This window comes from Vigna unguiculata, chromosome 10, assembly GCF_004118075.2.
Source record: "Vigna unguiculata cultivar IT97K-499-35 chromosome 10, ASM411807v1, whole genome shotgun sequence".
Taxonomy (NCBI): domain Eukaryota; kingdom Viridiplantae; phylum Streptophyta; class Magnoliopsida; order Fabales; family Fabaceae; genus Vigna; species Vigna unguiculata.
This window is the reverse complement of record NC_040288.1, coordinates 6,373,077-6,400,579: the sequence shown is the minus strand read 5'-3', so window position 1 is coordinate 6,400,579 and position 27,503 is coordinate 6,373,077. Positions and strand designations below refer to the sequence as shown.

At 34.3% G+C, this 27,503-nt stretch overlaps 1 protein-coding gene across 6 annotated transcripts; it reads right to left on the bottom strand.

The window, feature by feature from the left end:
- Nucleotides 1-16,417: 16,417 nt before the first annotated feature.
- On the bottom strand, nucleotides 16,418-21,105 carry LOC114167249 (GTP cyclohydrolase 1-like). Of its 6 annotated transcripts, none has more exons than XR_003600147.1 (4): nucleotides 20,353-21,105; nucleotides 17,604-19,180; nucleotides 16,725-17,098; nucleotides 16,418-16,648 (listed from the first exon to the last, which is right to left on the bottom strand). XR_003600147.1 is itself a non-coding variant. In XM_028052271.1 (2 exons), exons 1-2 carry the CDS (start codon nucleotides 20,564-20,566, stop codon nucleotides 17,979-17,981), a joined length of 1,416 nt encoding a protein of 471 aa, XP_027908072.1. In that variant the 5' UTR covers nucleotides 20,567-21,105; the 3' UTR covers nucleotides 17,105-17,978. The 6 variants fall into 6 exon arrangements, 1 of the variants encoding a protein (XP_027908072.1); XR_003600149.1 differs by having other exon boundaries at nucleotides 16,418-17,098; nucleotides 17,604-17,671; nucleotides 17,926-19,180; XR_003600150.1 differs by lacking the exon at nucleotides 16,725-17,098 and having other exon boundaries at nucleotides 16,420-16,648; nucleotides 17,604-17,671; nucleotides 17,926-19,180.
- Between the last annotated feature and the right edge of the window lie 6,398 nt (nucleotides 21,106-27,503).

Below are 27,503 nucleotides of genomic sequence, written 5' to 3'. Positions count from 1 at the left end.
ATTACAACAAGAGATAAAGGAAGACATATAATTATAAGCTTGGTGACTGTAGAGAAAGTATCAAGGTAATCAAATCCTTCAAGTTGGGTGTATCGCTTTGCAACCAAGCAAGCTTTATGTCTTTTAGTACTTCCATCAACATTGTACTTGATCTTCCAAACCCACTTACACTCAATAACTTTCTTTCGAAGTGGAAGATCAATGATATACCATGTGTTGTTATTTTGTAAAGTGTAACATCCTAGCCGGATATTACTAGTTTAAAATTAAAATAAAAGAATAAGAAATACCAAACCATATTTATTAAAATTATTTCCCAAAACACGAGAAAATTTAAACTCTATTATAAGTGCCAAATTATAAAATTCATAAATACGTTCAACGTTTACAAATACCAAAACCGGTTATTTGTAACTGATTACAAAATAGTCAAGAAAATCAATAAAAGTCCCCTATGCTAGCCCCTCTTCCCTAAGCATCCACATGCTCACTTGCAAGAACATATACTCTCGTGTAACAAGTTACACAATCATCGCCAAACACATACAGATAGGGTGAGTTCAAATATATAATGGAATGCAATATAACAATAAGTTTAAACTTAAACCCCCGCCTCTTTTGAGACTAAAACCCTCAGACCTAAACATTCACATCTTCACTATATGTCTCCTGATTCTACACCCTTTGATGATTACATTAGGCGATACTTGCTGCCACGAATATCCACTCGCCCATCCGTCTACAGGCCACCACCATATAGACCACACACTCTCTAGAGTCTTTGTTTGACCGTCTCCCGCTTAGCGAGACCACCCTCATCGTCAGGCGCCATTCATTCCCAGTGGCCTTTATCTTGGCTGTTATCACCTGGCAAAACCCTCACCTCTGCCTGACACCGTGCATTCCAGAACTTCCCTGGTTTCTCCCTATCACTTGGTGGCTCACCTCGTGCCGCCAAGCGCCATTCCAGTAGCATCACTGCTACTAATTTTTTGTGCTTTAGGACTGGTTCTGAGAACCTAATCACCCCACAGACAGTCCCAAAATATCTCAAATGCATACAATATTATCATTGCAATATCAAATCATACATCAATACCTCATTGTGATATCCACATACATTCTAAATCAATATCATATAACCTACCTTTCTAACTAATTAATAGGCCTGCTCTTGGAACACAAATCAAAACACCTAACTATGCATTTAGCTCCTACCACATATGGAAACGAACAACATCAAGTCTCATCTAGTATTCCTTTGCCTAATCCAACAACCATCATGCTAGGTAACCATTATTACCAAAAATGTAATCTTGCATGGACATGCCATTCACCTCACAACAAAATCTACAATTATTAGTTTGAACCCAATCTCTCACTCCAATTCACTACCTTAATATCCTTTAAGACCATTTCCACATTAATATTCAGTCTGAAGACTTTAAACTCTAAACTCAGAAGCTTCATCTCGTAACAACACAAAACCAACTCTTAAGAGTGTTGGTTTCTAAGTGTCGCTTGGTGGCATGCTGTAAGACCCGAGAAATTTAAATAATTAAATAAATAATTATTTAATAAATGCGGGTAGTGGAAACCTTTATGACATTTAATGTTAGGGTTTATGACATGGAATAATACTAGCTCAATTGGTTGAGAGTACTTGGTTGTTATAAAAGGACTTGGGTTTGAGTCTTGTGTATGGCAGTTGTGTGTTATTTTAATTGTTTATTATTTTTATTAATAATCTATTTGATCATGATGAGTGATAACATAATCCTAGATGTATAAGGAATTATCACGAAAGATGAATTCGTTGAGTTTATTGTGCATTTTCTTTGAGATTGGATGGTTGAGTGCTCGGACCTTGGGTGACATTAATTAAGCTTTTCTTTTTGCCTAAAGTATTTTTGGCATGGATGGAAAGGGTAAAAAAACCCTAGCCATTGTAGAGGGCAATTGGAAGGACTAAGTAAACTAGCTGTTAATGGCATTTGATGGCCATTAATGCCTCTTTAATCTAATTTTTGTTTTTATGAGCAATTAAGCCTCTTTAATCACATTTTCGTTTTTATGAGAAATTAAGCATAATTAAGTGAGCTTAAGGTGGAAAAAGGAGAGGTAGTGAGAGAGCAAGTGATGGACTAATTTTGGCAGCGTGGAAAGTGTGTTCTGGACTAAGTAGAGAGAGTATAAAGAGCTTAGAGAGAACTTGGAGAGGAGACAAGGGCTGAACAATCGTGGGCAAGAAGATTTTAAGCAATTTCAAATTTTAGCAAGGATTACCAAGTTAGGGGAATTGGTTTATGTGAATTTAATTTGTGTTGTGGTCTTTGCATGATGTTTGTATATCTAGAGGATTGCATTCTACTTGTTTTGTTTATTTTTGTGTTTATTGGAAAATTTCAAGAAACTGCCTGGTGGCCTTGAAGGTCCGCCAGGCGACTCATGAATGTGATTGCAGTTTATAGGTTTCTGCCAAAAACTGCCTGGCAGCACGCAAGGCCGGCCAGGCGACATAACCCTTCTCAACCAGTTTTCTGGGTTGTTGTATGACCCGTTTGATGGCAATGAACACCCGTCAGGTGACGCGAGCAAGATTAGCCCGAGTTTAGTGTTTTAAGGTTTCTGGTTGATTTTGATGGGGGAAAGGTAATTATAAGAGTTTTATTAATGGATGTATGCCATGAATTTATGATTCTTGTTGTGCTTTTGATGATTGGGTGATATCAAGGATATTTGGGTTCACTAAGGTGGAAAAAATCACTAAATCTGGAACTAAGTTATTATGACAATGGAGTGATAATGTAATAGTGAAATTGAACTTATGTGTAGGCTGGAAAATGAATTTGAGTGGTCTATTGAAGGAGAATTGGTAGCAGGAAAGGAATTGGGGATTTTACGGTTCGAAACAGGTAGGAAGAAACTAGGTATTTCCTAGAATCTGATGTGCCGCCAGGCGACAACGAGGGTAGTGGCAATGGTAGAGAGTGTGTTCAATGTGAGGGACGTTGTGACTGGGGATTCTATGAGTGGCTGTTTAATTTTATTTAAGAATGATGGAATAATAAGCAAGGAGGCAAAAGAGGTAGGAAAATACATGGAACGAGATGGTTGAGAATGTGAATCTTGGTGGGTTGAGTTTAGGTTGAGGGGAGATATTATATTGTGGCTATAGTTTGTGGACTAGTGGTATTGTATGAATTATAATCTGTGCAGTAATTGATATATAGTTACTCATAGGCATGGGATTTATGCCTAGAGAGAATACTAAGGTATGGTTTCAACACATAAATCAAGAATTAATGGAATTATAGTAAAATTGGAGTAATTGTTGAAATCAGAAATAGGTGGTGTGACTGTTATAAGGTAATCAAAATCAAAGGTGATGCTTAACTTGGCTCCTACATTGGCATAATTTAGGCATGTGAAGATGTTGGGTTATGATCCATTATAAGGCTAAGGTAGATTCTAGGTTAACATTATAAATTCAGGATTTATAGGGTGCAGGATATTGTGCATTAAGTTGTGGTGATATTAGGTGCTGGAATCTGAGATATATTAGGTAAACTAGTAAAATTCGTTACTGGTGTAGCGTTTGGCAGTGGACATGGAACCGACAGGCGATAGCTACAAAATCAGAGGGGACCAGGAGCGCTTAGCACCTGGCGATGTGGATGTCTTGTTAGGCGAAAGTTGTGCAAACAATGGCACTAGAGAGTGTGGCGCCTGGCGGTGAGGGTCGTCCTGCTAAGCAATACCTGCAGAGACAATGTACTTTGAGGCACTCGGTGCTTGACAGCAGAAGGGTTCCATCAGACGGTCTGGAATTGGTTTTCGCTTGGCAGTTCTGAGCAGTGCCAGGCGATAATGCAGCAAGATGTGTGTATGTGTTGGATGTGTGTGGTCTACAAGGCTTTGGATGATACCTCCAAGATGGACTTGTTGTGGAATTCCTTGAGTTGTTGCTCGAAATGGTATCCCTTGAGTTGTGGCTCGGGATAAAAGGTAAACACGTGGCATTCCTTGAGCTGTGGCTCGGAATGACATCTCTTAAGTTGTGGCTCGGAATGGCGGATAAACACCAACATTCCTTGAGTTGTGGCTCGGATTGACAAGTGTTACCGGTGTGAGTGTGTGAGTTGTGGCTCATACGGAAGGTCTCCACTTGATTGAGCAATCACTAGTTGTGGCTAGTGATGTGTTAATCTTGTGTTGAGAGTACGAACCAGGGTTCGTATTGGGAATTCCACCTAGCGTTACGAAGTGTAGTTCGTAACATGTTTTCCCGCACGTGTTCTACAAGTTGTGGCTTGTAGGTGGAGGCAACTTAGGGTATCTCGAGGTTATCATATAAAGATGTAGAACGTGAATAAACATAGTGGTGACCATGGTTTGTGGAATCAGAGGATGGAGTTCTCTGATGATTGTGTGTAGTGTTGAATTATGATGTTTGCATATATATTGTTTACGTGTTAGCTCACCCTATCTTCTTGCGTTTGGTGATGATCGTGTAATGTGTTACACGAGAGCATATGATGTTATAGGTGGTTCTGGTGAGACTTAGAGCTGGAAAGGGGCTAGCTTGGGAATGTTTTCTAGAGTCTTAACATTATTTTCTTTTATGGATTTTGTAAACAATGTTTTACTAATTTATGAACTTGGATTAGTATTTGAACTTTTATGAGTATTATCATGAGGTGATAATTAATGTTTTAAAATTTTCATGTGTTTTTGGAATCACAATATAATAAATGATGTTTTTTTTTCATTTTATTTTTTTTATTTATAAAAAATAGTAATATCCGATCGAGATGTTACACATGCCATGCGCCACCTAGCAGTGCATCAGTTCTTGGAAAAATAATAGGTCCTTCTACACCTGCGAAATACCATGTTTTCCCCAAACCCATTTTATTCATCCAGTTTCTCAAACCCTTGTTCCCTCATGTCTCTGGTTACCCTCAGATTCCATTAAAACCCTCAATCTCAAATTATCATCGTTAATTACATAGCATGTATTCTCTGAAACTCAAATCCCCAATTTCCTTCCCAACCTTAATTCACAATCATATGCTTGTATCAATTCATCATATTCGGGCATATAAACACTCATTATGCATAACAAAGCATTCTCAAGCAATCCTTGATAATATAACCAATAAAAAGGCCAAAACCCCAAATCAGTCAGGCGATTTCTGGAAAAAATCCAGAAATTAGGTCAGCGATGTATGAGTTACCTGGCGGGCGGGCTATGAACACCACCAGGCGGTTTCTTGGAAAACACCCAGAATACGCGAAAATAGTGGAAAATAAAGCATAAATGAGTAAAATAGAAGGACTATAATGCACTAGCCAAGATTTGAACTCACAACAACCACTCAACTACCAACCAAATGCATAACCAATCGACCAATTCGTATTGCATGATACTTCATACTCAACTATGTTTATATTATCATGCCTCATGGTTAAGCATCCTTGCAAAATAAAAAAAATTACACAATAATGGCATACACAAGACTTAAACCCAAGTCCTCTCAACACAACTAAATACTCTCAACTACTTGAGCTAGTACTATTTTTTGTCTTCTCTCTCTACATCAATTAACTTAGGGATTTCCGCTCTCGCATTAATTACATAAACATTTATTTATTTATTTAATTTTCTCGAGTCTTACATAAATAATTAAGTTTGTTTTTCATAATAGATATTCTTATGGATGTTTGATGAATTGGAAGTATGTTTATGTTTCAATGTGAGAAGAAATTATTATGCAATTGTTTAGGCATCAAAGATTTATACGAGAAACAAAAAGATATGGGAAAGTCAATAATACTTGAGTTTGCATCATCAATGGATTGTTCAATATTGACAATCTCATGATGGAAATCTCTTAAGAAATCGGGAATTCTAGGTATTCTACTGGATCTTCTCACATTATGAATATCATTAAGAGCTTCATTTTTAGTAGTATAATAGTGTTATGTTTGTGTTGTTGTATTGGTGTAGAGGTTGAAAGAGGAAATTAAGATCTTCTTCTTATGAAACAACTTTAATATGGAAATTATTTGAATCAATATAAAGAAAATTTTGTTATCATTTATTATAAAGATTTATTTGTTAGTTATGTTGAAGAGACGTATCTTTTAGTACCAATTTTGTATTCAATAAAGATGTACTTTTGGATCCTTGGATCAAGACTTGTTTGTTATTTTCAATACTAAAAGAGTCAAACACACTTTTAAATCATGCAAAGTAAGGATTTGATTATATAGAAGTTCAAAATGTGAGTTATTGCTTAAAAATAAAAGGAGTTGGTAATTTATTTATTAGATGAGTCAGAGGTTACTGAAGTTGTTATTTCCTTATGCTAACCATATTCTTGAACATCTTTTTTTTTTGAACATTTCTTCATGAAAAAAATAAAACAATAGTAGATTAATCTTAGTCAATGATCATCATTAACCGGATAGATCATAACAAAACTCTAAATTGGTTTGTTATTATCAAATCAAGAAGTTCAAACATAAAAAAGTATAAGAACACTAGATGATCTAGTGTAATAAGAACAATACCATATATATATATATATATATATATATATATATATATATATATATATATATATATATCATAACATACTCATCTAATATTAACTTAGAAATAAAAATGACATAATTATCTCAACATTACTAGTTATTTATAAGCTTAAAATTTAAAGGCTTAAATAGTCATTTGGTCCTAGTTTTGGTCGATTTTTTTCACTTTGGTCCTACTTTTGAAAATGTTTTCAATTTGGTCCTACCTTTCGTAATTTTTTTTCAATCAACTCCTTTTCGTTAACTTCGTCTAAATCGTTAATGGAACAGTGGCCAGCGTGGTGATTTTGTGTGACGTGGATATTGTTCAGTGACATGTCCGTTTGCACTGTCATACCCCAGATTTTAAATTGAAATTTAGGGTTTGTGTTCATTGTGGTTGTCTTCCATTAAAGTTCAGCTGAAAAGGAATGTCTCGTGGGGCATCTCCATCTTCTTGCAATAACTAGGTTCACCGAACTTGCAATTCCTGCCATGGTGGTTCTAGGGTTTCAGGCTCACCCCCAATTTGCGATTACAGAGACATTGCAGTGGTGCGCAGAACTAGAACTACAAAGAACTTGGGTAAACAATTTTGGGGTTGTGCGAACTTTAAGGTTTGTTTCCCAGTGTTCGACTTTCGGTGTTTCTTTCACTTTCATCTTCATGTTTTTTTTGTGTTGCAGAGATGAGGTGAAGATGTGTTGGGATGCAACTTTTTCAAGTGGTGTTATGAAGATGGTGCTGATGAGCGAGATGCCATTAGCACTAGGCAAAGGCAGAAGATCGCTTATATTGAAAAGTCATTGAGTGTGTAGAAGAAACGGATGCAACGATCATTAGTTGTGATAGTTGTTCTTATTGTAATGAATGTAGTGGTTTTTATGGGTTGTAATTGCCATTGGCTATCTTGAATAATTACATGAATAAATGAATGATATTCCTTTATCTTTAATTACATATTCTCAGCTGTTTAAAATTGTTTGTTATTTTTTGTGTAATTTTAATGAAATGAAGAACGAACGATTTGAAAATGAAGAAGGCAGATAAAATTCTGAAAAGTGCAAAGTTGATGCATTACTAATTAAGGCTTTTAAGCCTTCCATCAAAATATAAGTGATCAAAATCCAGAAATTCTTAAAGTAAATCCTGATTTCCCAATTATCACATTCATAATACATAACAAAATATTCCCCTCCCCCAAAATACATTCAGTAATCTCATGATGGACGTGGTGGCCTTCTTATTTGCATTTTTGGCCTCATCTTTCTAATTTCATAAGTTGGTTGGTTGGGCTGTTGTACTGCAGTGTTGGGTGGTGGTCCTGCTGTTGGTGGGGTTGGTGTTGCAGGTGGAGTGGATGTTGCAAGTGGAGTGGGTGTTGCAGGTGGTTGACTTGGTGGTGGTTCACTTGGTGTGGGTTGAGTTGGTTGTGGTCCTGCAGCTTCAGTGGGACGTTCTTCACAGCCATGGACAGGAAGTGTTGGACAATTGTTCCTCTTGTGCCCAAGTGCGCGACAAACTGAACATCTCTTTCTATGACCACCTGGCCTCATTTGGGTGTTATCTTTTCTAAGTTCCCAAGCTTCCAGCCTTCTCTTCTTCTTTGGTATCCTTGGCAACCTTCTTTTAAGTGGTGGTAGAACATTAGGGAAGGGAGTTGTTTCCCAGAAAAGGTGACCATTGGCAGGAAGAACTATGGAGTTGTATATCTCTTCATATGTTGTACGTCTGAACCAATGTGGAATGTAATCTTCTGCCTTTAAGTTAAGGAAGTTCAGTGCAGCAATTGCATGGCAGCATGGGATCCCACTAATAAGCCATTTCCTACAACTGCATTCCTGGCTTTCTATGTTGACAGTGAACTTGTCTCCAATTAATGAAACATGTCTAACTTCAAACAACTTCTGACCTGACCAACTGCACGAGAACCAAATTGAAAAGTTATAAACCTAAACTAGGACCAAATTGAAAAGTTATAAACCTAAACTATGACCAAATTGAAAAGTCATAAACCTAAACTAGGACCAGAATGAAAAAACTTAAGTAATAGTAGGACCACATGTGTGTACCTTGGTATCCAATACTTAGTTTTTTCAGATTCTTTTGACAATCTGGTTTATATCTTAGGGTAGATATCACCCTCGTACTTTTGCACCTTGGATCTGTTCTTGGACCACTTCTTCATAATATATAAAAGGATCTCTTCCAACATTGAGATGATTGGCTTGGACCTTGCATCCACAATAACGCTGTTGAAGGCTTCACTCATGTTGTTTACCAACGTGTCACATTTGGCTTGCATGGTAAACCTAGACCTGGACCAATATCTGGAGAAACAAATTTGTTAATCTTTTGTTAATCTGGAGAAACCAATATTTGGACCAATCATAACATAATCACTGATATGGATGACTAACCTTGGTGGAATTGCTATTAGGTATTTAAAGGCCTCCTCGTTCACTTCTTTAATATTATGCATTTCTCTTTCCCATGCTCTTGGGTTTGTGCTGGTTGCAGCCTTCCACATCAAGGCTTTTAGTTGCTTGCTTCCAAATTTTTTTCTGAAATTGTTGTATAGATGGCGCATACAAAATCTTTGCTCAGCACTAGGCAATAGCTCTTATATGGCAGGAAGCAACTCCATGTGTCTTTGTTCTCAACTTTAACTACTGCGTAGGCTATAGGAAGCATCTAGTCATTTGCGTCACGACCTAATGTAGTTAGTAGCTCACCCCCATATTGTCCTTTCAAAAAACAACTATCAAGGCCTATGATGGGTCGACAACTTACAAAACTGTCATTGCATGCCTTTAGACAAGTGTAAATTCGCATGAAAATCTTCTCATCATTAACATCTTCCACTTTAACTTTAATTGTGGATCCAAAGATTTGATCTAATTATCTCATGAGCATAATCATAAATCCTTCTATACAGATCTTTAAAAGATCCTTCAACCACCTTTGCTGCTAGTTGCTTTGCCCTATGGCCATTGAAACTGACACCTTTGTATTCCATTTCCTTGTAGCTTTATTATGTATATCAACCAGTTTCAAATTAGGATTTTATATTAATGTGTTGTCTAAGGTTTTACTCAACCATTTTGAATTCATCAAATTTATACTAAATTCTCTACTGCACCTACGACGGTCTTGAACTTTTCTCAGCTGCCATGTTTGACATGAAACCAGAAATCCACAATAAAGGGACCAATCACACTTCCCTTGAGCCCCTAAACATCTCACCCGCACTCTTTCCTTGTCATTTTTGTCAAACTTCAAGTTCCTCCCAGCATGAACAACATACGTTCTTACACCATCAACAAACTGTTTCTTGTCCACGAAGGTTGTGCCCACCTCCCATCTGTAATCAGCCATTGACTTGGGTTTCTTAAATGTACCAAAATAACCACTAATCCCATCATGTTCTGTCTCACTAGCACTGCCCTCAATGCTAAACAACTCTTCTGACTCCCAACTATTATCAAACAGTCATCTATCTCTACTATCATTAACCATTTCATCATTCTCATCACTGTCTTCACTATCATGGTTTTGTGAACTTGGACAAACTTCACCTGACCCCAAACCTTCATTAGATTTTCCTTGACCATAATCAACATCTATTTTTACATCAATTACGCCTTCAGTCCCTCCATTACCACAACCTCAGTCCTCTCCATCACTATCTCTTAAACAATCTGCATCAGAATCAATCCAACTATCAACCTCAACCCTTTCATCATCACAATCCCTTTCATCATCACCTTCAGCAATATTATCCAGCCCTTTATCAGCTTTTGCATTACCCACATCCTCAACTCCCACTTCTTCTTCACCTGTACCCACATTCTCAACTCCCACTTCTTCTTCACTTGTACCCACATTCTGAACTCCCACTTCTTCCAAATGCCCAATACCTTCACCCACAACATCATCAGCTACAATTTCAGGAGCAGAAGAAGAACACCTTCTTAAACTGTCAACCACTTCACCTTCGTCTGAACCAATTTCAGTCTCTTGGTTAATTACATCTTCAAGTGGAGTAGACCTTACATCTTTAGGTAGAGTAGACCTTACTACAATCTCAGTTCCTAGTACCTCAAATTCACTAACAGCATGACTGCTTTCACCACTCTCGAAAGGTCTCGCAGCATCTCCTTCAAGTTCCACTATATTATCCTCTACTTGGGCTTCATCAACTCCATGCACAACAAACATGTGCACTTCACCATAATGCCTTGCGATATGAAGCATATTAAGTGCACCCCTGTTATCATCCAAGGGGTGCAACAACATCTCAACACAATAGCACAACCCCTTTATGCTATGATAGCCCATTTCCTTAAGAGACCCCAATATTTCGAAATAACTCCATCGGTCAGGATCGCGTGACCAATGAGTAGTTTCTCCACCAACATACTTACACCACTCATTTTCGGCAAAGTGACCACGGTGGTGGACCACAACCTCAAACCTTTTATCAGACATTGGAAACACAAAAAAAAAAACAGAAAAAACCTGCAAATTGTAAACGATGTTTAAATGGGGAATAAATACTACATCTACAACTGACAACCAACCATGAAACCCACCCTACCACAGATAGTGACAACACAAACAATTAAAAATGGTGGGTCACCAACGAAAACAATAAACAATGCACCACTGAAAAAGCAACTACAATTTAAAATATTCCATGGAATGCATAAACAAAACCCCAATCATTAACACTAAACCCAATCAATACTGAGCAAAAATAAAACCCTAAAGCAAGACATACCTCCGCGATGAACACCTTTTTTCCCTCCTCAACGATTCTACAAAGATGAGCGTAAACCTTGGATGTCAGAAATTGATCTCAAAGGCGCAATTCCAGAATTTCACAAAGCGACAAAAAAATCCCCAATTCGACCCCCAAATCTCCAATTCGACATAAACAACCGTAAACCCAATTTAATTCAACTTAAACCCTAAAATGAATCTGCAATTACAATTAAATGGTTAGCACAGTAACATAACACACATGTCACTGAACACTATCCACGTCACACAAAATCACCACGTTGGCCACTGTTTCGTTAACGATTTAGACGGAGTTAACGAAAAAGAGTTGATTGAAAAAAAATTACGAAAGGTAAGACCAAATTGAAAACATTTTCAAAAGTAGGACCAAAATGAAAAAAGTCGATCAAAACTAGGACCAAATGACTATTTAAGCCAAATTTAAATTTATAATAATATTATCTTCCTCAAATTGATTTTGTACATTTTGAACTTTGAAAATTATATCAAATCCAAAATCAATATCAAAAATATATATTTTTTATCTAGGTTAAAATCACATCCGATCATATATATATATATATATATATATATATATATATATATATATATATATATATATATATATATATATATATATATATATATATATATAAGGGCATATTACAAATATTTTAAGTATTTATTTATGTTTATTATACACGTAATTATGTACAGTTGAAAATAAAGCTAGCAAGGTAAAATTATATACAGTTTAATAAATGTTTAGGGAAACTTATAGACATAAGTTGAAAGCAGTTAATTGTCATCATCTCATGGAATATTTTCATAAACTCTTTCAAATTTTTACGTAATAATTTCAAATTAAGATTTTATTCATATAAGTTAAACCACAACTACGAAAGCTAGCAAGGTAAAATTATATACAGTTGAATAAATCTTTAGTTTATAGACATAAGTTGAAAGCAGTTAATTATCGCCATCTCATGAAATATTTTCATAAACTCTTTCAAATTTTACGTAATAATTTCAAAGTAAGAATTTATTCATATAATTTCAACCCCGACTACTTTTAAAATAAAAAAATCAAAACGGAAAATGAATAATTATTTTCATAAATTAAAATTACGGACCTAGAAAATAGTTAAGTAATGATCTTAAAAGATGATACTTGATTATTTTATTAAAAAAAATCATATTATAAATAGAGATTTATTTTTCTCGAGTTTCATTTTATAAGAATCAAAGTTTTTTTTTCTAAATTATTTCTCTACTTTCTATTTATATCTTGATTTTATCCTTATTTGTTTGAATATCAGAGTTTGTTATAGGACTCCAAACTAGAACTCTCAAAATGAGTTGTAACCCACAAGTCAACCCGACCCACTACAAGTTCGGGCTAGATTGCACTTCAACATTATTTTGTGCTTCTTCATTATGTTTTACCCTTATTGCACCAACAGGTTTATTTATGTGTGAGAGTTCTTTCATTTAGTTTTTATAACAATGAGCCCTTCCATAGTGACTCCTTCCATTCATTTATTTGTAACAGTGGTATCAAAGCCACTACAAACAAAATAATGGCAGATAACTTTTTCCAACCATCCATTCCTCATTTTGATGGACACTACGATCACTGGGGTACGTTGATAGATAACTTCTTGAGGTCCAAAGAGTATTGGCAAGTTGTTTCTGAGGGCATTCAGGAACCAGAAGATGTCAGAGTAGTGACAAAGGTTCGGAAAAAGGAGATAGAAGGGTTTCGCTTGAAAGATTTAAAGGAAAAAATTATCTTTTCAAAAGCAATTGATCATTAAATCTTGGAGACCATCCTTTGTAAGGATACATCCAAGCATATTTGGGATTCCATGAAGAAGAAATATCAGGGTTCTGTAAGGGCAAAAAGGCAACAACTTGAAATTGTTCGTTCAACGTTTGAAACCCTACGAATGAAATTGGGTGAGTCTGTAACCGAATACTTTTCACGAACAATGGACATTGTCAACAGGATGTGTATTCATGGCGACAAAATAGATGATGTTTTGTGGTTCAGAAGATACTCTGCTCCATGACTCCAAACTTCAATTTTGTAGTTTGTTCCATCGAAGAAGCCCATGTAGTTGAGGAACTTTCAATCGATGAGTTGCCAAGTTCTTCATTGATTCATGAGCGAAATATTTGCAAATAAGAGAAGGAGGAACAAGCATTGAAAGCTTCTATAGATAATAATTTCACAAACATAGAAGAAGTCATGGTTGAGGAAACAATAGAGGTAGAGGTAGAGGATAAGGTGGTTGTGGTCACCAAAGAGGAGGTCGTGGTTATCAAAATCATCACCATCAAAGACGAAGATGAGGAACTCATCACTCTACAAAGTCGGTAGACAAGTCAAATGTTGAGTGTTTTCAGTGTCATAGGTATGGTCATTATCAATCAGAATATGGAGATAATTTGGATAATGAAAAGGGAGAAAGAACTAAATTCGCAGAAAATGAAGAAGAAGTCTCTTTGTTGATGGTTTATAATGCCAAAGAAGAAAAGTAGAAGAATTTATGGTACCTGGATATAGGTTATAGCAACCATATGAGCGGTGACAAGTCTACGTTTTCGGTGTTAAATAAGTCTTTCCGTGACAATGTTTTGGCCAGTTACAAGAAAAGGGATATGAGATTAATTGGGATTAATTGCCCAAGTTGGTATAACACCTAATAGGATGTTTCCACTATATCTCTACACCATCACCAATTTATGTTTTACATCAAGTTTGAAAGATGAAAGTTGGCTATAGCATTTTTGGTAAGGACATTTAAATTTTGGAGGTTTAAAAACACTGTAGCAAAAGAATATGGTGACAGGGCTCTCACAAATACAAATTTCTTCTCAAATATGTGAAGAATGTGTCATTCGTAAAAAGCATGGGGAACCATTTCAGAAAGGCAAATCATGGGGAGCAAGGAAGGTGTTGGAGCTTATGCTCATATCCCAGATCAAAGGAGTAAAAAGCTTGATGATAAAGGAGAAAAATGTATTTTTCTAGGTGTTAGTGAGCAATCAAAAGCCTACAAATTGTATAATCCTGACACCAAGAAAATGGTGATTACTCATGATGTGGTGTTCGATAAGGGTCTAGTTTGGAATTGGGATACAAGTAAAGTGGAACATCAAATACAAGTTGATTTTAACTGTTAAGATGAAGAAAGGCAACAACCACCAATAACACGAGTACAAAGTGAGCAACAAGTTGAACTAGTTGATGAATGTGAGCAACAAGCAACTAAATCAACAAATGAACGTCCACAAAGAAACAAAAGGAGACCTGCAATGATGGACGATTTTATGGTAGATGGAATTAATGAAGAGGTAGTTACTCATTTTTCTCTATTTTTATATTATGATCTAGTGATTTTTGAAGATGTTAAAAAGTCCAAATGGAGGAAGCCAATGGATGAAGAAATTGCAGCCATAGAGCACAACAATCCTTGGTAGCTGACTTATCTTCCGAAAGGGCACAAAACAATTGGTGTGAAGTAGGTTTATAAGACTAAACTAAAAGAAAATGGTGAGGTTGACAAATTAAAGGCACGCTTAGTAGCTAAAGACTATAAACAACAATTTGGTGGTGTTTATTATAAAGAGGTGCTTGCTCCTGTTGCTCGTCATGATACAATCAGATTGGTAATTGTTATTGCAGCTTAAAACTTATGGCCCATTTTTCAATTAGATGTGAAATCAGCATTTCTATATGGTAATTTGAAAGAGCAAGTGTTTGTTGATCAACCTCCTGGATATATGAAGAAAGGGAATGAACAAAAGTATATAAACTAAAGAAGGCATTGTATGGATTGAAACAAGCCCCAAGAGCTTGGTATAGTCACATTGAAGCTTACTTTCTAAAAGAAGGCTTTCATAAGTGCCTATATGAACATACACTACTTACTAAAGTTTGTTATAAAGATAAGAGTCTAATTGTTAGCTTATACGTTGATGTATTTGACTACCACAAGACATGACATTATGCATGTTGTAAGTCTCATTAGCAAGTTCATGGAATGACCAAAGGAAATTCATCTTTTAGCTGCAAAAAGAATACTTCGATATTTGAAAGGCACTACAAGTTATGGTCTGCTCTATAAAAAGGATGAAAAAACAAATTTGTTTGGCTTTACTGACAATGATTATGCTGGTGATCCAAATGATAGAAATAGTACTTCAGGATATGCATTTATGTCGAACACAGGAGTTGTTTCGTGGTCATAAAAAAGACAACCAATTGTCACTTTATCTACAACTGAAGCAGAGTTTGTGGTTCCAATAACATGAGTCCGTCAAGCTTATTGGTTGAGGAAAATACTTGGAGAATTACACAAATTGTAGCAACGGCCAATAACAATTATTTGCCACAATAATTCAGCAATCAAACTTTCAAAATATCTTTGTTACACAGAAGAAACAAACATATAGATACTAAGTACCATTATTTGAAAGATCTCACGAACAATGAAGTCATTGATTTGATTTATTATAGAAGAGAATATCAAGTTGTTGATATTTTCACTAAATCTCTGAAGATAGTTGTTTTTATCCATCAGTTTAATATTACTATCTCTAAAACAAAATATTTTAGTTTAAAAGAGAATTTGTTAAAGATGTGCATACAGAGAATTACAGAGGTTAAATTCCAAGTAGTTGGTTAATCGGCATATATTTAGAAATACTTTTTGTGAGTGTTCCTATAGTTTTGTTATATGTTAGTAGTGTGCCCTAATTTGTAGCATTTAATTATTTGTTATTAACCTATTTAAAGGTTTGATTGAAGTTGAAGGTACATTTATACAGAATAAATTAAAATATTTAATCATGACTCAGATTAATTCCACAAAGCTCATTAATTTATAACAAAGATGAAGTGTAATTCATAACAAAGATCAAGTGTAGAAATATGAAAATAGAGAAATTCATTGATTTTCTTGTATTAAAATTGCAGTACATTCAACAATGCACCAAAACATGAAGCAAAAAAACAGTTGCAGAGCGATAGAATCATCAATCGATTACTTAATCAATTATTTCAAGTAAAATGCAATAATTAAAAATGTATATCGTTGCATTAATCAATTACAAAGTGAAGTTGATTGATTTTCAATGAATCTGTATACAAAACCATTACAATTTAACTGATGATTGACATTACCCTGAGTGCTCTGGATAACCATCCCTTGGTGGAAACCTTTAGCCATCTTGGCTTCAAAACTTGATAATACCGCTTGCTCAATGTCTTGATCTAGCATCAGAAGACACTAGTGAGAATAATTGTGAGGATATATCCAAGAAGATCACCAACAGACCCAGTAACTTACATGACTTAGTGTGATTATATTAGCAACCAGAATCCAATCCCCACATGAATGCTTCCAGGTAATATATATTTTTAACTGCCTATAGTGCTCATTTGTGATTTATGCATTGTTGTTAGATTTCCCTTTGCAGTTACCTGATTGTGCGGGAAGCCAATGATTGTCTCTTGTATTTGTTTATAGATCTCTATGATGAATACAATGAAGACAGAGAACAATTTACAACCAATACTGTTAACATAGTTTGCCATTTTTATTCTCTGCTATAATCCATACAATCATTAACCATACAAGCAATGACCGAAAAATCTAGCAGATGCTGCTTTAGACATTCTTAAGAATTCAGAACCAACTCAAGATATATGATTCCAAACTGCCTGTAGAAAGGGAAATGGTAAGAACTAGACACTGACAATAAAAAGGCATAAAAGTGAAATTAATTTATATGGTAAGAACTATACTATAAATCTTTACAAATTGGCAATCTCATGCAACAATTTTGAGAAGTTGATAGATGATTAACATCTCGAGTATCATGTATTCTCGGTACAGATGATGGAAAACTAAATATTGGTTGGAAAATTTGATTAGTGTAAGATAAATGATTGATGGATACTGCATTTGTTACAGAATACATAACTTCAATTTATGAAACATTTTCTGTAGCTATGTTTACTTTACCCTCTAAAGTGATAAGAAAAATGACATTTTATTTAGTGTGTTCTTGTTGACTTGTAAGAATAGGCACTTTCTGTTACTTGTCTTTCACCGAATTAATTAACATGCATATAACTCTCTGCTCAAGACTAGTTGATCATATTGGTTATTTACTTCCGTGGTAGTCAAACACTTAAAAGCACAAAAAACAAGCTTGAATTTTACCTTGTTGAACCTTCCCATAAAATCATGAAAATGAGTGATATCCACCGTAAATCTGGCAGCAGGTAAATCTGGAAAAAGATTCATCCCTTGAATTATTATTAAGGGATGTATATATATACATATACATACATACATGTATGCATAATACATATATATAATGTAATCACATAAAATGGGGGAAGACAAAATATGAAGATCTACTATCAATCTCTTATGATGGTAGTAAGCCTTTGCCACCGGAATAAAATTGGGTGATTTTGAAATGTAGTGAAACTATTCATGAAAGAGCTCTTCTGAATTTATCAAATGGTGGTAGCAAAACCTTGAAAAGTGCAGAGAATGAGTGGAATCAATTCAAGTGAGCACCAACAGGAACTATTGCCCCCCAGAAGTTGTAGCACTAGCAACACTCTGAAAGAACATGGCCTTTGCAGCAAGGTCAGTTGAAAAGCGACCTAATACAGCAATGGTAGCTGTACTACTTCCAAACTTCTCAATTCCCCTAGAAATCATACATGTGTGGCTTGCCTCCACAACTACTATTACATGCCCACCTAATAAAAGTGGTGCAATGGTTTCTGCTATTTGTCTTGTAAGCCTTTCCTGAACCTGAAGTTTGAAACCATAAAAGTGTACTATAGACTGTACAAGGGATTTTGCAATGGGATTAAATCCTTCTGAAATGAAGTATCCTATGTGAACTACACCATGAAATGGTAGTATATGATGCTCACATTGTGACCAAAAGGGCAAGTTCAACTCACAGTGTATTTGTCTGTCCTTGAAGTTTACCTCCCTATCAGGGTTAAAAGTATCAGTACCACAAGAAAGGGAACCATTCAGCTTCACATCCATGTCAATGCTTTGGAAGTTCAATAGCCATTTCACAAATCGACCAGGTGTCCCTGTTAGCTCCTTCCTCAATGAATCTTCTCCCAAAGATTTAAGGATTGAAGATACTGCAGTGACCATGACTGGATTGACCGGTACAGTTTTGGAGGAAACTTTAGCAGAAAGAGCAGACAGAGATGGACACCACCATTGGTCAGATGATCCTCTTAGATGTGCTTTTTCTATTTCTATACCTCTAAATTTAAGAAGGCAAAAGAAATCAGACCATACATCTGCATTTCTGTCATCAAAAATTCCAGAACCTGACAAAACAAGGGTCTTCAACCATGCTTGCTGACTCGATTCAAGAAAGATCGACTCTAAGTCCGGAAAGTGGATATGTGTACACTGAAGCACAAGAGCAACACCTGCTGGCTTTATTCCCTGATACAATGCTGAACAAACCTCATCTGCCAGACGCTGAGGCTCTTGGAGTCGTTTGGCAAATACATCAGCCACACGAGAGAGCTTGCTTAAACCCACAACTCTTTGGCCAGAAGGGACATACCCCACATGACACTTGATTTGGAATGGTAGCAAGCAAGACTCGCAATAGGAATAAAGGTCAAGATCTCGGACAATCACTAGTCCACCTCCACCCCCTGCATGACCAATTCTATTATTTTCTAGACCTGCTTCGGGGAATAAAGCACCTTCAACAATGTCCTTCACTTTTTGTCTGTACCCTGGGAATATATCAATTCCCTCAATATAAGTAATCATGTTCTTGTGCAACAAAATACCACAATCCTAAATTCTAATGTTATACAGTGTAAAACTGAAACTTTTGAGAACAGAACTACAGAAATTAAACACCGAAGGCAAGACAAGAAACCAAAAAAGGAGGAAGAAAAATGGTTTTCAATGTAATTCTGAACTAACTAAGCAGGTACAGAGAGAAAAACAAAGGTAATTGCTATATCTATACTTATTTTAACCATAGCGTATATGTTATCTCAAAGGTTAACATGCCTCACATCACAAATCAATTTTGTAGAAGTAAATTAGACTCCAAGCCGAAATTCTAAGACAATTAATTGCCTTTACAGGATTGAACTGCCATTTTGACCTATTTTGCTCAAAACAGAAAAACAGATGGCTATTTTCATCAAAATAGAAGTCATCGGTCTCTCCTTTTGTCTTTTTCTTGTGTGTGTCAAGATTTCTCTATGCATGAATTACATTTAGCTCCATAATTTCTACTCCATGACGCAGTCCACCTAATTTTTGGACTGTATAAACAAGCTACTTAGCAATAATCATATACATAGATTTTATCCAATAGAAAACAGATCAATTACCATAGGTGTAACCAATTAAATTTCCTCTTTATTTTTTCCTCTAAAGTAAAATACCGAACTTCCCCAAAACCGCTAAAAAACCGAAAAGTAATACTGAGCCAAACAGAAGTGTGTTCCTTAACAGAGACCAAACATCATATAGATGAAAAAAGAAAACTATAACTCTCAACACCAGATCCAATCTTAATCTAAAGAAGGGACAAAAAAATCACCAATATGTTATGTTGTCAACAAAAAAAATCTTTCAAGAACATGACTCAAGAAACAGTAGAAGGAACAGCAACGAAACAACCATGAGTAACATCAGTCAAATCATCATCAGGCTAAAGTAAGGCTTTACCAAACACTTAAAGGAAAAGAAAAAAAAAGCAAGGTTAATTGAATTTATCTGGTAAGCTAAAATTTTATCATCTAGACTGTCCAGACTGTACAATGAATTCTAAGAAGTACAATTCATTTTCCCTTTCTTATTTTCTTTTTCAGTAAGTTCTTCAGTTTGTCTAAACATGTCTAGAATGAAAATCATTAGTCCAAAAGATTCATATAGACATGTTCACCTCTGGTTCCCTCACGAAGGGCTTTGGCAACCCGAAGTGGTGTCTTCCTAAGCCCTTCCCTGTTGATATCTTCCCCAAGACCGAGCAACAGCACCTTCACAGCATCCTCAATGGCAGCAATATCTGGCTTTGCTTCTTCCTCAAAATCCACTTCACCACACCCCATACTCACTCCATTTTCAAGCTCCCCATTTCCTTCATCCAAACAGCCCATTGAGAAATCTCAAATCCCACAACAAAACTGTCAGCACCCAATAGGCCAAAACCCAAGAAATGATGCCAGAAAGGGTATGAAAAAAAAAAAAAACTTGCAAAACTAAGATTCGCCAAGAAATACACAAGTTCCCAACTTTTTAATACCAACCCAATTAGAAAATCAAAGGGTCGAAGAGAATAACCACCCCAAATGAACCAAGGAGCTTCAGAACAAGACCAGACTAAGAGAAACACGTCAATCAAAAACTGGATGCAAAAAGGGTATTACGGATCTCGGTCTCAGAAAAAGTGTGGGGGTGAAGAACACACAAGCAGAGAGGAAAAAGAGAAAAAGTTGGCAAGGAAAAGAGAAAGAAAAGCATAAAGAAAATGATGATTTGTTCGTGGGGTTAACGTTGCATGTTAGAATGTGTGGATCCTGGGTTGGGAGTAAGGCAGTGTAATCTTATAAGAACGCAAAGGACCCACCAACCAACCAAGATGATGAAAAATGGAAGAGGGTTGCTGTTTTGTTTTCAGAGACGTGGCTGTGTTGGGTGTGTATGTGATGTGGTGATATGGATGATGGCCGCTTAATATATATATCTCTCTCTATCTATAAAAAAAAAAAACAATATATATATATATATATATATATATATATATATATATATATATATATATATATATATCGGGTGCAAAGAAAAAGAATAAAGGTTATGTTTTTTCTCAACATGATTATGTAAATGGGAATGGTGATGGTAATTATATAAAAAATAATAATTTAAGTGTAACAATCAAGTAGTTTTGTTCTTAAGTTTACAAGACTCGTCTACAATTATTGATATTTTTAGAAAATATTTTATAATGTGTATATCACTTTGTATATATTTTTTTTACTAAATATTATGAATACAACTTTTAATGAGTATTTTATAAAATCATTATTTTTAAAAAAAATTTATTTGTCTTTTCTCTTTGTTTTTTACTCCAATCTTCATTTTATTGAATATCAAATAGGATCGATCTTCGCAAGCAGCTAACCATTCGATCAAAGCGTCGAACTTAATAAATTTTCGTTTTGTCCACTTTTAGGTATTTTAACTCTTGGATTGCATGTGAGTGTGAGATAATGCATGTGACTCAAGGTTGCTCTTGGTAAATTCATGTTGCTCTCTGATTATAATGTTATGTTTATAACTCTAATCGGAGTTTTGATTTGTTGACTAGGTGATCTTGCATAGTATAAAGTTCTAGGGAGCAGTTGTGTTAAGAAGGGGGTCTCTTAGGTGGGAGAAGCTAATTTTATATATTTAATGTTTGAATTGGTTGATTGATTGTCTATAACTATGAGAATTTTTATTATGTTATAAATTAGCATCTTTGATTATTACGAGTGGTTGAATTTAGAATATAGAATTTATCTTGATATGTCAAAATTGACATTAGGATTTGGCATGAAAATTGAGTTTATGAATTTGATTATTTTGGTTGAGGAGAATGGTTTTATCAAGTTTTAGATCAACTATGATTTTTGTGAGAACTACAAAAATCTTGGTTTGATCATGGTTAGGAAGACTTCTATGAGATTTTTTAATTGAAATAATTTGACACTTCCTAAGCTAAGAACCTAAATTTTAAAAGTATTATATGGTTTCTTAAGTAGGGATTAACTCAATAAGTATCAAATTACTCAATTAAATCTTAAAGAGGGAGTTTAGGAATCTGATACATCATCGAGCACTATTGTAGCGTTGTCGAGTGCCACTTAGATAGTGGCCACTAACTTAAGGCCATGGGCGCCACTTTTGAACCACCAAACATTCTCAAATCAATGTCCTTTTAGGGGTCGTAGCATCGGGCGCCACTTACCTAGTGTTGGAAGCCACAAAGTTTTCAACTCTGAGTTATCTCGAGAAAAATGGAATTCCTGCTTCGTTAATCGTTGGATGCAAGTGAAATTTTGATAGTTGGTTCTTGACGCATGAATCTTCACTTTGATCATTGGAATCTTTGAATTGAGGTTGATAGTTAGAAAAGTTAGTCTCTTACAATTGCTCTGTTTTAGGTTTCTCTTTAGTGAAAAGCATTTCAATAGTAAGTAGGTTTTAATAATAACAAAATATATAATGAAACAAGAAAGATAAGATATCATAATAATGTTGCATGATAGCTAAAGTTTATCAGAATATATTCTTAAATAAGCACTGAATAGGGGAAAGGCTAGCTAGGCTAAATACCTCATTAGATGCTAATAAAGAACCATTTGATGACCATGTTCTTAATTGTGAATATATGATTTTGTTCATCTAATGTTTGTTCAATGACTAAAAGCAAAATCACAAGTAGCACAAAGAAAGATGAAGCTTGAAGTCTAAAACAAACACTAACAAAAGTGAAACTTAGTCACTCAATCAGAAGTACTAAGTTAGATAAGTCACAAGTTGGACCAAACAATTAAAGGCATTAGACAACCCAAGAGTACTAAGTTATTAGAAGACTAGGGTCACTAGATGACTCCGTTGGTGCATACTTAGTGAACTCAATTGGCAAGATGATTGACTATATGAGTCAACATAATGGGGAAAAACACTAGACTCACTCCTACAAGCAGTAGACGAGTCAAAGCAAAGCATTAGACAACTTAATGCAAGCATACAAGGCATAGATGAGTATCAATGCCAAATAAGTCAAGTTCAACTCACTAAGTTAAATGTTGAATATCCTTATTAGACGACTTCAATGGAAGAATGACCATACAAGTTAAATGAAGACATGCATTAGATGATTAAAGTTTAGATAACACGAAAGAGAATTATTAAATCACGAGGTGATATGAAGATCCAGTTTACTTTAATAAAATAAATCTAAATCATTGAAATTCATCAAGAGATTATTAGGGATGAAGATATTGCAACAAGTATCAAAGTTATTTGAAGATATATTTGAAAAATATCAAAAATGATTGAATATCTAATTACACAAACACACACACATATATATATATATATATACATACATATATATCTATATATATATGTATATATATATATATATATATACATATATATATATATATAGATATATATATGTATGTATATATATATACATATATATATATATATATATATATATATACATATATATAAGAAAACATTCTTTGATTGATAATTGTTAATCATATATTTATCAACCAATCACGAGAAAGAGAAAGACTCTGCAAATCAAAGACTGTAAGAGAATCTCCAGAAGATTGAAGACACAATGCATTATATTTGAAATTTAAATTATTGAATGGCTGAAAAGGAAATAAGTGATCATTCATAGGAAGCAATATACTATGAATGCAATATCATGAACTTTTATATTGAGAAAGAAGAAGATACTGAAGATATGCTCAACTGAATTTGCATTAACGGTCAAATGATAGAACACAAGTATAAGTATCAAGACCTAGATGATTAAGACAAGAAGAATGCAAGAGAAAATGCAAAAGCGTTGAAACATTATCTTATCAATTCAAGAAAAGAAGAAGAGAGGATACTCTAAGAGAATAGAGTCAAATTTGTTTTGTATAAGTAATAGTGGATTGAGTGATACATATCGTAATATCCTTAACATAGTGAAGTATACCCTATGAGCACAATTATACTCCTATGCATGAGAGATCATTTTGATCATTGCAATTGTGAGTTCTCTATCTTAAAGAGAGATTAAGAAAGGATACCTAGACAGGTTAAACTCATTGTAACTTATAGAGGTTTGTACTCATGTTTCTTGGTAAGGGTTAAACTTGTGATACATGGAGAGGTTGATACTCATTGTAACTTTGAGGGATTGATACTTGTGTTAGTCAAAGGATTTGATTAGTGAATTTCTTAAGCAGGTAACTTAAGAGACTGGACATAAATACAAGTAGAGGTGAACCTGTATAAATTCTTGTGTGCATTATTCTTTGTCTTACTCTCTAATTTAATATTATGTTTGTGCAAAACAATTTAAAATGTATAGATTTTTTATTCATCCCCCTTCTAGAGCCACCTTGCAACAACATAGTGAAAATGGAATTGGAGAATGAATGGGGAAGATAAAGTGAATTGAAGTCACATGTTGTGTGAAGAAGATGAAGATGGTTGTTGTGAGGAGTAGAGCTAGGGGTGGTAACACAGGCCAACCTGACCCGCTTTGGCCTGACTTGTCCATGGCTTATCAAAAACAGGCTAGTTTAGGTTGGCACGTCAAATAGAAACAAGCCACTAATGGTAACCCATCCAATAGAGGATAAGCTAACAAGTTGGGTCGGGATGACCCGTCACCTTTTTTTTAATTTGTTTTCAAATTTTTTCAAATTTCTATTTTTAAAATTTGTTTATATATACATATAAATTAATATTAAAAACATATTTAATCATATAAAGTATTTTTAAAATTTTTAATTGATTAGTTAATGTTTTTAATTAGATAAGTTAAAATAATTATTACATTTAAATGTTATATTACTCCTTTATAACTAATAATTGGAACTTAATTTATAAGTGTTAATGATTTAAATTACAATACTATATATATTTACACTTTTTTAAAAAATATAATATAAAAATTAATCTTTTTAATTAATTTTATTTAAATTTTTAATTTAAAAAAAAATGGGCCAACAGGTTGGAATCTTCAACCTAGTCTGTCCCTTTTAACATGGGTTGATGGGTTGGCCCATCGAGCTTAACCTGTTTTGCCACCCTTAATTAGAGGGGAAGACGAAGTGGAAAAAAAATGGTGCCTCCAACAACATACTATGCACATTTTTTGAATTTAATTCACAAAATTAATTTTTACCACATGGATAAAACATGTAAAAGATGTGTAAATAACACATAAACTACAATGCAACGTCATTTTCCATGTTAGAGAAAATTTATTAATGTTGAGTGGGAGGACTATATCCATTTCTTTCAAAAGTTAGGGGACTAAACAAAATTAAAGTTTTGAGCAAGGATAAATTGTAGTTTTGCGTCAATGTTGATGGGAAAAACATATTTAACCATAAAAAAGATTAAATAGATGACAATTAAGTACAAAATCGTCACTTACATGTACTCATAGATGAAAATTTTACACAAAATTGTACCCTAGCAATGCTCATAGGAGATGATTACAGTGTCGTTGTCAACAACAAATGTTATCTAGGTAAATAAAATTTGCTTTAAAAATATAATAAAACAAAAACTAGGTAGTAAAGGTGTCATTTTAGCCCGCAACCCATTGGTCAGCCCTGACCCCTCTAACATTAAACCAATTTTATTGACCCACTTAATGGGGCGATTTTTCAAAGCCTTTAACCCTAAAAGTCCTTAGGAGAGTGTGGTTTAGCCCCATTTTCATTCAAAACTCTTTTTCTTTACCAATTCTCACCAAAACTTCTTCTTCTCACCCAAGTTCAACACCTAATCTGCAATGTTTTCCTCTAATGCCACCATGCATGCACACAAGGCCAACACCATGAATCCAACATTTGTCATCAATGGAAATGTATCTTTTTGTGTGAATCCCTGATTCTTACTTTGATGTTCCATTTGATAAGGTAAAATGGATCAAGCTTAGAGAAGCATGAAAGGTATGTGCATGGTGTACTATGTGTGAGGAACTTGAGTTTAGCTTATACAGATAGAAATAATGGGGGAATAAGTGAATTTTTTATATAGCATGCATTTGGAATTTTGGCACTTGGAAGTTTAAGTTATATATAAAGTTAAATATGTTTTTGGTCCTTTAACTTCCAGTGAAACTTTGGCCCAATTTAGTTCCCAACTTTTTAGAAATGTGTGGATTTTTAACCAAATTGTGTTAAGTTGATTTGACATTTCAAATGCGTTTCATGATAGTATTTGTGTTATTTATATTGTTTGATACATTTTCGCTTTAATGTTAGTTGAGAAATGTATTTGAAACATCAATTAATCTAAACAAATTTTGGTTAAAAGAACTAAATACACGCATTTCTAAAGATGAGGAACTAAATTGGTCTAAAGTTTCAAAGAGAAATTAATTTCAATTTTTACACCAAGTTCAAGAATAAAAACATATTTAACCCTTTTATATATATATATATATATATATATATATATATATATATATATATATATATATTAATTTGACAATTTGTTTTGTTCAGGTAGGATATGACTTTTTTAAGTTTTAGAAACATTCTATCTAAGGTAACAAAAATTGATTTAATTAATTAAATTTGTTTTTTATTAAAAAGATTTTGGGTAGATGAGCGAACGTTCTTTTTGGACTGAATAGTTATGATGTGATTATTTTTACTAAGAAAAATTATGCAAAATATTATTGTGAAAATTTTGTAAAAATGAAATTGAAATCTATATAAATATTATTTAAAATTAATATTTTTTCCATGTTAAAAAGAAGGTTAATAGACTCGTCTTAGCTTACAAGATTTTTGTAGATATTTTGGTCGTGTGAGCCTTTTCAATGGGGGCTTTTTAGTTATGTGAGATTTTTTGGTCCCAACCATTGTAGGTTAGGAACAAATCATGTGAATTGGACCAAATTGACAGATCTACTAGATAGTAAATAAATAGATGAAATTGTAGTAGTCAAAAATTTAAGAATATTAAATTAAAATTTTAAATTAAGATTAAAAATTAAGTTAAAAAATTGAATGAAAATTTTAAACCATCTACACACTAACACAGAAAAACCTTTTAGTGTCTGATATTTTTTACCTTTGACGTCTCCTCAAACACCGACATCGTACTGGGTGACGTCAAAATAACGTCGGAAACCAAAGTAGGCGTTACTTAACATCGGTGCAATAGGGGTCCGAAGTTATCCAACGTCGGGGCCAAAAGCAACAGACGTCAATTTTCGCGCTAAATGAAGCAAAAAAACATAGCATTTTGATGTCTAATGGGCTTTGACTGACGTTAAATAACATC

Bases quoted from the DNA above. Each gene is read 5' to 3' on its own strand.
- LOC114167249 (XM_028052271.1), bottom strand. From the start codon at position 20,566: ATGGGCTGTTTGGATGAAGGAAATGGGGAGCTTGAAAATGGAGTGAGT. The intron at 19,181-20,352 runs GTGAACATGTCT...ATATATTCCCAG, and splicing joins CCTTCGTGAGGGAACCAGAG to GGTACAGACAAAAAGTGAAG.